General features: G+C 31.0%; 2 protein-coding genes across 2 annotated transcripts; both read right to left on the bottom strand.

The window, feature by feature from the left end:
* Positions 1-3,534: 3,534 nt before the first annotated feature.
* Positions 3,535-6,650, bottom strand: LOC149890711 (uncharacterized). Its single transcript, XM_090083090.1, has one exon. The coding sequence runs from the start codon at positions 6,648-6,650 to the stop codon at positions 5,349-5,351; it is 1,302 nt and encodes a 433-aa protein (XP_089939216.1). The 3' UTR covers positions 3,535-5,348.
* On the bottom strand, positions 3,867-5,303 carry LOC149890712 (zinc finger MYM-type protein 1-like). The gene has a single exon (XM_090081954.1). The coding sequence runs from the start codon at positions 5,301-5,303 to the stop codon at positions 3,867-3,869; it is 1,437 nt and encodes a 478-aa protein (XP_089938080.1).
* Positions 6,651-13,785: the final 7,135 nt, after the last annotated feature.

The raw sequence follows: 13,785 nt of genomic DNA on the forward strand, positions 1-13,785 counted from the left end.
TTCAAAGAGAGTTTTATGACAATTATTGTTTATGATAAGTGTACCTTGTGCTCACCACTAACTTTTTCTGCTTTTAAACATAGAATTAGTGTTTCATTAGGTAATATATTGAATCCAAACGATGGCTAAATCTTCTACTCACAATTTTTCAAAGCAATTAATTTAGTTCATAATTATAAACTCCATGTTAATGATGTTATTGAAAAGGTGTCAAATACTCTTTCAGAAAATGAATTTGAATTAGATGATGATATTAAGCAAAAGAAATTGAATTTCATTACAAGACAACTTAGACTCTTGCGTAACAAGTTTCTCTAGCTGATTATTGCTTTGCAATCGAGTCTTTTTATAACTGCAACTACCATCAACTTCGTGATTTTTTAGTCCTTCCAAGTAAAAGAAAGCTGCAGTCTATAGTTTCTGCCACTAACATTGATCAGGTTTTACAAAAAACATTTGAAAAAGTAAAGAATAATTACCAGAATAATGTTATTTTGATAGTTGACGAGGTAAAGATTAGACCAACAGTTGCTTATTCATGTGGAGTTTTAAATGGGATGGCAAAAAATGATCCAGAATCCAAAGCAACCTCTATGCTATGTGTTATGATGAAATGCTTACATGGCAGACCTAGTTTAATGATTTCTGTTACTCCTGTTCACAAACTAACATCATTATATCAGTTCATTGTTGTGAAAGAAGCTGCTATTATAATTGAAAAACACGGTGGAATAGTTTTAGGATCTGTAACTGATAATCATAAAATCAATCAGCAATACTGCAAAATATTTAACAGAATTACTGACTATCAGGCCATTCATCCATTAGACGATCATCGTGTTTGGTTTCTTTTGTTTGACACAGTTCATCTACTTAAATGCTTACGAAATAACTGGATTTCTGAAAAGTGTCAAAAGATATCTTTAGATAATAAAACCATAGCTTCATTTTCAGATGTGAAAGGTCTATATCAATATGAGAAAGAGAACATTTTAAAATCAGTTCCTTTATCCTATGCCGCTGTTTATCCTTCGAGACTTCAACTACAGAATGTGCAACATGTTTTAAGAGTATTTAATGAGAAAGTAGTAGCTGCCCTAAAACTAAAAAGAGCTTATGAAACCTCCTCTTTTATTCAGAATATTTTAGATTGGTGGAACATTGTTAATGTTTCTGCAAAAGGGCAAGATATTAGGCTGAGAGATCACAACCGATCTGTGCAAGATAAAGATTCAAATAATCTTCAATTGTTTTTAGACATATTTAAATGTATGAAATCAGGACATGGACCTGAACGAGTTCAGTGTGTTACCCATGATACCAAAAAAGCCCTTGTGCAAACCACTGAAGGGTTGATAGCTATCTGCAAGCATTTGTTTTCAGTTGGTTTTGATTATGTTTTGCTTCGTGAGCTACAAAGGGACTGAATAGAAGGAGAATTTTCTGTTTATAGACAATCAACAGGGGCAAATGCTTTTATGGCAGCTGGTGATGTTTTCTCTGCTTTTAAAAAGCGTTTAGCTCGATTTGCTGCATCATTTTTAGAATCAGTGGAAGTAGGGCAACCCAATAGAAAAGGTCACATATGCGAGGGTCCAATTAGTATTGAAGATGCAACCTCAAATGAAACATGCATTTATGATGTGAGTCTTTTTGAAACTGAAGAGAACTCTGCTGCCTATGTGGCAGGGTGGCTTGAGAAAAAATGTGAAGGTGAACTAGTTTATCCAGATGATGAACCTAAACTAACAAATGAAGCTAAAGACTTTATTGAGGAAGTTTCAAGGGGATATTTGACAGTCCCACATGAGTGTACCTATCAGCTAGTTAAAATTGGTTTATGCTTTGTAAAAGAAAAAAGCACAGAGCATGTTGTAGAAAAAGACTTATAAACATTCTTTCTGTAATGGACACATACTATGATTTAGGTTTATCTTCAAGAAGCCTTTTCAGGCGTTTGGCAAATGTTCTCCTGCATGGAATGCAGAATTTGGATAAAGACCAAACGAAAAATGCATGTCTTTATCAGACATCAATTAAGAAGGCACGCCTAGCTGAATAATGTCATTATGATATATATATATATAATATTTTGTTGTTTCTTTTTTTAAGAAGTTTATTATATTAAATTCATGTTGTTTTTTTTAAAGTTTTCACTTTGTTAAAAACTCTCTAGAGGATATAATGTTTACATTTTTTCATAGAGGAATTTTTTTACATTGACCTTTTATTTTTAAATAAGTTTTTAATTTGTTATTAATTTTTTATTAACAATAACGCAAAATTATTTTAATAATATTTCAGTAATTTGATTTTATAAAACGTTATTTCGGCCAAATTTAGTTAAATAAGAGTTTAGTGAGAAATATTGAATGGCCTTCGCTAGCGGAATCAGGAAATCGACTTTGCGCGTCCTTCCTTGACATAGTCACAAGAATATATAGTCTGGAAACAAACAAAAGCGCTTTGTTTATGTTATTGTTCAAGAAATTACTAGTTCTCATTCTTCCGAAGGTGCACAGTAACGCAAATAAACAAAAAACTGCATAGCTTAAGTGCTTAAATTTTCAATTTTCCCCTAATTTTTGTAAAGTTTTTAGATTTTTAATTTTCCCCAAATGATAGCCATTCCAGACGATTTTTTTATATTTCAAACAAACATATTATTTATATCATTGTATAGAGCTTGATTTGACTTAAAAAATGAGGGTTCATTCGGCCTTTGAAGTTAAGCGGATCTAAAGTTATTGAATTTTTTGTAGTGCAAAAATTGATGATTTTTTGACGAAAGGTAAATGGCTTAAGTATGGAAAATTTGCAATGTTTTGGCACCGAAATAGAGAGTATTTTTGGATCATATTGACTTTTGAATAACTTTTGAACCGTTATTACATTTGACTTGATATTTTCCATATTGATTCAACAACTATAAAACAATAAAATATCAACAAAAAAAATTTTTTTTATTCTGTTGGGATTGCCCAGAATCGTCTATTTTACGCAAAACGCGAGGTAAGAATTATTTTGTTCTATCTTCCATTTTAAAAGTTGGGAGAAAATGAGTTATTAATTTTAGCTAGTAATAATAACTTTTAAAATACGCATTATTTTATAATTTTTTTTTCAAATAATTTGCTTAAACATAAATTATTTAAAGCAAAAGTTATTATTTCTTTAAAAATTAAAGCTAAAACTTTAAACAATTTTTACTTTTAGAAAAAATCAAAAACTTTCTCCCAACGTTAAAACTTGGAGATAGAACAAAACGATTCTTACGTCGCGAAAATCAAAACAAAAAACGTCATAAAATATGCGAAGGAATATAGATATATATACACATAATTTCTATATACAAACAGTGGCGTTGCGTGAGAAAATTCCAGGGGGGGGGGGGGAGAGACCTTATTTTTCCCAACTGCTTAACATAGTTTTCACAACTGTTTTTTATAATTTAAGAATTCAAAAAATCAATTTTTGTCCTATTTACAAAATCTACTGATTGTTATACTACATTGCACTCACTTTCATGAATTGTCAATTATCAGTATTTATTGACTTCTTTTAACAAAACATAGCTTCCTTTACATTTATACAAAATATTCAATTCAAAAAACGTCTAAAGGTTTTACCCATTCATAGTGAAACTGTATCAGTCCAAAAAAATGTTACAATTTACAAATCCAATAAACTTTACAAACCATTTTGGCAGCATATATAGCAGTTTAAAATTTTACGGAAATGAATTAGTACAAAGGAATATGGAAAATATTATTTTATTTCAAAACTTATACGCACAATATTTTATCATCACTATCATTTTTTGTCTACTGTTTGATTTTAATATGACGTTTCTTCAATTGAACCCATCATTTAACAAGATGTTCGGGGTTAACTCCTTTACAAAGTTCTTTTTCGCACTTTAGTAGCATGAGGCTATCCAATCTCTCGTCACTCATTGTTGTTCTCAGATGTGATTTTACAATCTTGAGTTGACTGAATGAACGCTCATTTGATGCTACACCATAAGCAGCTGTGATTACAAAAATGCATAATTTATGGGCTTGTTTCAGTATATCCTTTAACTTCACAACATGGTACAAAATGTCTTGCAGCGTCTTAGCTGGTGTTCTTGATGACTTAAAATCTTCATGACCTTCTTCTAAACAGATATCTATCATAATTTCCATCTGGCTTTTCAGCACATGAACGTCTGGAATATGATCCTTGTATCCAGGAGGAAAAAGTTTGTTTGCTTTTGTTAAGTTTTCAATACTCAAATTATCCTTATTTAAAGGAAAACTAAAAATTTTGGTGATAGGGGCAAATATTTCCTTTAATGCTCCCGAGTTTTCTGTTAAACCCATGGCTAGAGAGTCTATGACCTCTTTGAATTCTTTCCGGTAAAAAGCTTTCATCTCCATTGCTATTAATCTATGGTGTCGTTCGTAATCATTTTCTGCATCAATGTGTAATTTCCTAGAAAATATTACTGCACTTTCAATCAAATTATTCATAGCATCTGTATCGTTACTGATATTTTGTATGTTCTTGGCAGTACTTTCAATTACATTCATACTGTCAATAACATTGAAGTTTGGACTTTCTAAGATTTCTGTTAATATTTTTATCTTCTCAATGATATTCTTCATGAAGAAAAGAGTAATAATGAAATCAAAAGTTGTTACTTTTTTCAGAAGTCCCATTGCCTTAGTTCTTGAGTTAGTATCAAAAATCTTATTATTTGAGATGCTCTGAAGAAGATCAACAACCTTCTCTAAACACTGATTTAAAGCCTTAACAGATTTTCCTCGTGCGGTCCATCTTGTTCTAGACAGGTTTACAAGCTGTAGTGCACTGTCAATGTCTTCCAGTTTTTCTTTTAAATGACTAAATCTTTTTGTGCTTGATGTGAAGAAAACATGCAACTGTTCGAGGACATTAAACAATTCTCGTATTAAAGTATTAACATTGCATGCATGTTCAAGAGCAGTGTTTGTTCTGTGGTCTTGACAAGGTATGTAGGGTACATTATGGCCAACTTCTTCTGTTATATACTTTTGTACTCCTTTAAATTGTCCAGACATTGAACTCGCGTAATCATACGACTGAAAAGCCATCTTTGATGTGTCAATGCCTTCTTTATGTAAAGAAGATAAAATTAGCTCAGCCATCCCTTTTCCAGTCTTATCAGTGCATTCAACGGATTTTAAAAGCCTTTCCCGAATCTCACCGTTTTCACTGGCTGTTCTCACAACTATACTCATTATGTCCTTATGTGACATATCGGGAGTAGTGTCGGCCATCACGGAAAAAAAATTGGAGCTATTAATTTCTTCTATGATCTTTCCCTATAATTCAGTTGCAATTAAACTAATCATTTCATTTTGAGACGATGGACTTGTGTATGTAACTCTATATGGACGAAGGGCTCTATCTTCAATCCAGGCTTTTAGTGTGGGATTGTGGCGAGAGATAAGATTCACTACTGCAACAAAGTTACCTTGATTAGCACTGTCCGATTCCCTAAACGCTAGCCCTTGGCTTCCTAAAGTCTTGCATGTATCAATAAGAATTTCAACAGTTTTTCTATTCTGTACCTCTATTTTTTGCTCTTCTATAAGAGCAAGTCTATTGGATTTATCAATAAGGTGATCTATATGACCTTTTTTCATAAGAAAGTGACAATATTCACTTAATGCAACTTTATGTGCTTGAGAGGTAAAGTGTGCCTGAAGCTTTCCAAGTTTTTCTTTCCCATAGCTTTTCATCTTGGACCAAGATCTTACCCCAACATTTATCCAAGCATCTTCAGTTTTTCCCTTCTTTCCAAATACCTTAGGGAAAAGCCGGCAGACAAAACAAAATGTGGCATCCTTCTGGGTACTGTATTCTAAATGTTCAAACTCTTTGTACCACTGGGGATTAAATCTATTTTTACCGTCACTTGGGAAACTAGCAAGTTTTGGTTGGTGTGGTCCTAACTGGATTAAATACGATTTTTGATTATCTGTAATTGTATGTGGACGTAATCCTGGGTCATGGCTTATCAATGCTGATGAATCTGATTTGTCAATTATAATACTTTGAGCTTTGATATTGAGTTTTCTTAAAAAAGCATTTCCCATTTTCAAAACATTTTTTGACATTTCCACCACAGAACTTGTTGCATTTACAATTTCAATCGCAGCGAATTTTTCATTTACTAATTCTTCTTTACAGTATTTTTTATAAATGTCATTACAATCTTTAAGATTATCTATTAAAACACCCAAATTCCCCATGAGCAAAGTCCAACTTGTTGTTTCACTGCTTACTTCAGAAGTATCCAAGTTAATAATATTCATGTTATCCTTTTCATCTCGGTCAGGAAACTGGTTTAAATGATCTGATTTAGAATTTAGTTCTGTAAGTTTCTCTGCTTGTTCCTGGACTACAACATAACCCAAGTTTTCCCCTTTTGCATCATTATCTTGAATTTTTGAACTTACATCCTCTTCAAATTTTTTATCAGAAGATGTTGATTCTTCTTCTATGGATATACTACATGTTGAAGTCGATGTTTCAATTATTATCAAGTCTAACTTTGTATGTTCACTACTTTGTATTTCATCATCCACTTCGACATCATCACCAGCATTCTGAGGTACCATTTTTCGTTTTTTTGAAGCTAAGGAGGCTAGAAAAGGATTCTCTGGGGCTCCCACTGTTTGTATATGAACCTTTCTACCACCATGAACGGATCTTTCATGACTGGTTTTATAGTCGTTGTTAAATACTGCTTTGCATACGCAACATTGTAATTTATATCTTTTGCTTTTTATAGTTAGTGCTGGAAAACAAATGCAGATACTATAATTTACCGTAATTTTTAACTGATTTAATGTTTATAAGTTATCACTCTTAATAAGTGTGATAACTTTTATAAACATTAAATAAGACAAATGTTGAAATCAATTCATGGAAATAAATATTCACGTTTCAAAGTAGAAAGTATGAAAAAAAAAAAGAATAACTGCTTTTAGTCAAACATACAGCATAAACTTTCAGCTGCCATTTTTATTGTTGATAACAAAAAAAAAGTAGCGCGAAAAAAAAAAACAACGTGGAAATCAAAAGGGCTCTTCTTTATGACTCCACAATTTATTTCGTCTTGTGGAAAACAGCCATAAGTCGTTATAAAACGTAAAGCTTATTTGTCCAAGTCAAAAAAGAATTAGATCTTTGATGGATTTTTGCAAACATTTTAGTTTTATTTAACTAGAAAGTATTTTTTGATTTTATCACCTATTTCCCAACTGTCCCAACTCTCGGCAAGGAAATTCCCAACTTTTCTCTTTTTTAGATTCTGGGAGGGGGAGACTCCCCCCCCTACCCCCTCCAAGGCGACGCCCCTGTATACAAATCCTTAGAATCTATTCTTCAAGAAAACATAAATAAATACTTGTTGTAAAAAGAGGAAAGACTAAACTTGCAATTTCCACCTGGACACTTTTAAAAAAAACTTTTTTTTTAAAAAAAAATTAACCTTAAAGTTTTGAAACGCTAAGAACTAAAAATTTATGTATAAAAGTTAAAAAGTGTCCACATTCCATTAGATTCCTCATCCCTTTTTTAATATATACGGAAAGTTTTATAAAAATTGGATGTGTTTTGGTACTAAGGAATCCTAACCTCCAAAAGCTTCGTTTTAAAAAAACGCTCCCGCTTCAAGCTTTTTTCTTAAAAGTGGTCTTAAGATATGGATAAAATTTAAATGAAGCCATATAATCCATAGTACTTTCTACATTTGGCTGGAAAGAGGTTGAGTAACACTAATTGATTCAAAAAACCTCAAGGTGTTTGGTTAAGCATACAAAAAGATACAAGAGGGTAAAGTTCATGAAAATGTCGTGTTTTTTGTCAAACGTCAAATGTTTTTCGTTGAGCCGTGGAATCGCTACAAATGATGCAGATAAGTTGTGGGATAAGCTAAAGAGTCTTTTTGAAAAGTTTAACAGTGACCCTGAGAAATATTACTCAGCATTTTTTAGACTCGTGTTGGATAATCTGCCTAAAACCTGCCTAATTATTTTGAAGATCGCACTTTTTGAAGATCGCACTTTTTCCAATACTCTATTGCAGGACGTAGCAAATGATATTTTAAACTACCTTACCGATAAAAACAAATTCAATGGTGAGAAATGCGAAAAATCGACCATGACTATAAAGGATGCAGAAATGAAGTTTGCAATATTTAGCTGCTTATTTTATTCACTAACTGTTCAATAAGATACACTATTCACAAGGCTTATTCTTTTTATAGTATTCAATGATATTCTTTACTTCTAGCATGTAAAGTCGAATTTGACACAATACAATGCTCGCGATAGAGATGGTTTAAGGAGAGTGAATTCTAAAATTATTGATATACTTGTACAATGTGAACTATTATTTAGTGAAAAAAACATTTATCAGTGTTTTCTGCAAATGATTTTGTAAAAAAAAATTCTTACAAATACAGGGTGCGGCAGCGATTCGCGAACTTTTTAGAACATTTTTCAAAATGAATTTTTAAAGCACTAAAAAATTACTTTCATGGTATATTAATAGGAGAAAAGTTGAAGATAAATACTTTTCCCACCTTAACATTCAATTAAGTCTCCTTTTTTTTTTGATCACTGCCTCAAGCCTAGGACGGAAGGAATGGCAGGTGCTTATTATATAGTCCCTTGACATTGAGTTCCAAGCACGGGTAATTGATGACTTTAGTGACTTGAGACTTGAGTGGATCTTTCTGCAAGCCTTACTCTAAACTACGCTCCTTACACTATAGTCAAGGGGATTCAGGTCAGGGCTGGATGGTGGCCAAAAGTGTTTGGGCTAGAAATTAGCCATATTGTCCTGAAGATATTGTTGAGTTTTTCTGGACCCATGACAAGGTGCATTGTCCTGTTGAAAGATGTGATTGTTTTCTGGGAATGTCTTCTTTAGCCATGGCACCACATAGCGTTTTAGTAAGCTAATATACACATCAGAGGTAACTTTTTCTTTCTCTTTGATGTAGATTGGTGTGCATTTCTCTCCATTAGAAGCGATGATTCCTAGCATCATGATGGACTGAGGGTGCTTGGTGTGACACAAAGGTGGTACTTTGTCACCCTTCTGTACAATGAATCTGTCATTACGCCTATTTATCACACAGTCAACACTAAAAAGTTTTTCATCTGAGAAAACTTTAACTGTTGACGAAGCATGGCTTTTTAGCTGATTCAGAAGCTTCTTTGATCGTTCCAATCGTAAAGTTTTTAGTCTTTCTGTTAAAAGTTGACATGAAGGTCGGGCCACACTGACTTTTCCAAGTGTTTTTAGAGTTCTTCTCACTGTCCTTTCATCAATATTGAACAGTTTTGCTGTCTTTCTGATGGATGCAGTAGGATTCTTTTCAACGTGCTTTTTAAGCTTTCCTGTGAACTTTTTATCAACTTTTTTATTCACTGGAGATGGCATTTTGGCTCTTTCAGCACAGCCACGTTTTTTCACTTTGTAAAATGTAGTTTTAGATACTCCAGAAACACGAATCACTTCACGTGCAGACAAACCCGCGTGAATCAAATTTAAAACTTCGGTTCTTTTGCCCTCCATTGTAAAACTTTTATCTAAAATGTTTTTTATTCACAATTTTATTAAAACCTAAGATGGTCATTGAACATTAATCAACAAAAACAAACTGCGGAATTTTTTATTTACATCACAAAGCCTAGCCAAAAATTAGTTCGCGAATCGCTGCCGCACCCTGTACAACAGTTATATCAAATTTTAACAATGTTTGTATATCAACTGATACTTCTGTTACAAACAAAATCAAAACAAAAGTGCTTGAGCAGATTATCGGTTCTTTTGTAGGAGTTCAAACATTTTCATTTTAGAAAAAATGAATGTGAAAAACACAAAGTTGCAAGGTAAGGTTCCAAAAAAGATCACTGCAAACTGAAATGAAGAAACTTAGCAGCAGCAATAAACTTGTGTAAACTAAAATGCTTTAAAGCTGCTATTAATCTAAAAAAAAAAATTTTTCATTTGTCATAAAAAAACTATTTATAATAAATTTTTAAGAGCATTAAATTTGAAAAAAAAATGTAAATTTGCTAACAAGTCAAAGATAAAGAATACAAAAGTTATATTTATTTTATAATAATAAAATATCTTTTACATTATCACTATATATTATCTGCAAAACAAGTTAACATCAGGAAGGGCATACGATTGTAATAAATTGCTCCAACTTCGATTTCATATTTACTTATTTAAATATGACATTAAGCTTCAATAATGTCATATTTAAACTAGAAAATAACATTATGGGAAACTTTTCATAGCACATACACACATATAGTGCATATAGTATATATAATTTATATATATATATATATATATATATATATATATATATATATATATATATATACACTGTCGCTCATGGAAGTTAGGACAAAAAAAATTTTTTCAAAAGAACAATATTAAAATTTAATAGCGTTATAAAATTGTTAAATTATATTAGTAAAACTTATGTTTATATAAAAATAAATCAAGTTAAATAAAATTTGCATAAAAAAATTCTTAATTAAGTTATTATAATGTAAATACATTAAAATAACATAAATTGTACGCGCAAGAAAAAGTCAGTAAAAAAGTAAAAAAATTTGAAATTAATAAACAGAGAACCCAGAAACATATTAAATTCACGTATGAACCTGTATTTTACATTATCGATTCAAATCTTTTAAGTTTGTCATTTAACAAGTATTTCTATTGTTTACTGTGTATTTATATACAGATATTTTGTGCATTTTGTGTTAGTGTTTTAAAAATTTTAAGTGCAGAAGTTCAAAGGTATGATTAAATTTTTTTTTTAGTGTAATTCAAAATATTGAAAAAAATGTGCCTAAAGGTAAGCCAATAAGTGTAGGAAAAAGAGCAGCAATACTCACTTTGCATTAAGAAGACTATACAGTTAGAAAAATAGCTGAAAAACTAAATTTGAGTAAATCAACAGTTAGCTATACAATTCGTCGATATCGAGAATCTGGAAGTTTGGAAGACAGAAATCGTCCAGGTCCTTCTCGCATAACAACAAAAACTGATGACTGTCGTATAAAAGTTATCAGTAAACGTAATCGAATGTTAACTGCTCCACAAATACCAGCTATTTTCAACTGTGATTGAGAAAAAAAAGTTTCTGTCAGTACAATCAAACGAAGGTTGCAAAAAGCTAATTTGCGTGGTCGTGTTGCTATCCGAAAACCATATCTACGAAAATGTAATCGACAGAAGAGATTCCAATTGGGCACAGTTCCTCAAAAATCGGACGATGGATGAATGGAAACAAGTACTCTGGACCGATGAGTCAAAATTTGAAGTTTTCGGAAATAAGCGAAGAGTTTACGTCAGATGATCTGCCGAAGAAAAAATGCTAACTGAATGTCTGGTTCCAACAGTAAAACATGGTGAAGGCTCTGTGATAGTTTAGGGCTGTTTCTCTCTAGATGGAGTGGGAGATTCGCGTAGAATCGATGGTATAATGAGAAAAGAATATTATAGAGATATCCTGGAAACAAGTGCTATCCCTTCGGAACTGCGATTAATCGAAGATAATTTTATTCTGATGCATGTTAATGACCCTAAACATACTGCATTATCATGTCGAAATTACTTAGAATCAAAAAAAGCTGAAAATGTATTACGTGTAATGACCTGGCCTCCCCAAAGCCCAGACCTCAACCCCATTGAGTTACTATGGGATGAACTGGATAGAAAAATTAGAACTGTATGTTCAACATCAAAATCTCATTTATAGAACATTATAGAACAGGAATGGATTAATATTCAGAAAGAAACAATTAGAAAATTAATTGAAAGAATGCTGAGATTAGTTAAAGCAGTTGTTAAATCAAAGGGTGGTTTTTTTGACGAAAAGAAAATTTAATTATTATAATGGTTTTGTAAATTTTTATTACATAAAACTGACTAATAATATATTTTATATTTAAAATGTATAAAAAATGTAATTTTTATTAATATACATCAAAAATTCTATAACGTAATTACATACTAATATTGCTTTTTTGAAAAAATCTCGATTGTCCTAACTTCCGTGAGCGGCAGTATATATATATACACATAAATTACACACATGTATATATATACAAATATATATGCCGAGCAAAAAAATATTGAAAAAGCTTTTCTTTTAAAAATAAGAAAAGGTAAAAAAAGATAATTAGTAATATTTGATAACTAATGATAACTACTGATAACTACTGATAAATATTTGATAAATGCTTGATAAATACTTGATAAAAACTTGATAATTAAAATACTTTAAGTAAAAGTAAATGATATTTAATAACTTATCAGTATATATCTTTAAAAAAATAAAACTTTTATAAATATTGTTGTTTTGCATGGGATATCTTTTTCTTTTATATTGTTTAATACTAAATAACTAGTTATACATGCATACATGCATACATCGATACATAAATACATAGATACATACACACATACATACATACATACATACATACATACATACATACATACATACACACACACATACATACATACATACATACATACATACATACATACATACATACATACATACATACATACATACATACATACATACATACATACATACATACATACATACATACATACATACATACATACATACATACATACATACATACATACATACATACATACATACATACATACATACATACATACATACATACATACATACATACATACATACATACATACATACATACATACATACATACATACATACATACATACATACATACATACATACATACATACATATTCATGAGTGTGTGTGTGTATATATATATACACACACACATACACACACACACACACACACACACACACACACACATACACACACGATGCAATCATTTTCACTAACATAACAACAACAGTACAAAACAGCAGTACAAAACAGCAGTAATTAATAATAGGAATCAGCAAAAATATGTAAATATTTATGTTAAAGAAACTTTAAATAAAGCATTCTATTTATTTAAAGAGGTTTTTAAATCTTAAATAATCTTCTTAACATATCGGAGAAATTATGTGTATGAAAATTATTTTAAAGATCTCAACATTAAATCCAAAAACCAATTTCCAGTTAGAATTACAAGGAGAATAATGTGAAAGTTTTCGTTTTGTGCACCTTCACCGGTTCGTTGATACAAGTTTCAACATAAAGTGGTTAAACAATGGAAACGGCCTTTGTTTCCAGACTATATATTCTTGTGACTATGGTTTATATGAATAAACGAGCTAGCCCGGATAGCGATCCGGACGACGTCGAGATCTTGGCAAACGGGCTGGCTCGTTTGTCGAGCCAGCCCGCTACCCTTTTAAACAGGCCCTTAAGAAATTTGAATAGCGTTATTTGAATTGTTCTAGTTTAAAAATAAAAACCAATTGGGATCTTCAATATTTCACTAGCAATAAAATAAATAAATGAATTGCGTTATTTAAATTGCTGCAATTTTAAAATAAAAATCATATCAACTGTCTATCTTGAATATTTATTACTTGAATATTTTAAACTGTATAAAAAGTAAAAATATATTAAAAAAAAAAAAGCATTAAAAAGTTTAGAAGGTTTGTTTTTGGTCTTTCAAAAAAAAAATTTTTTTATTTTTTTATTTATAGACCAAACTGTTTTTCTATAGGATGAAAAAACATGATCCAGATCAGGTAAGA

This window comes from Hydra viridissima, unplaced genomic scaffold (assembly GCF_058129835.1).
Source record: "Hydra viridissima isolate aposymbiotic clone 2 unplaced genomic scaffold, HvirCarnegie_v1 scaffold_3, whole genome shotgun sequence".
Taxonomy (NCBI): domain Eukaryota; kingdom Metazoa; phylum Cnidaria; class Hydrozoa; order Anthoathecata; family Hydridae; genus Hydra; species Hydra viridissima.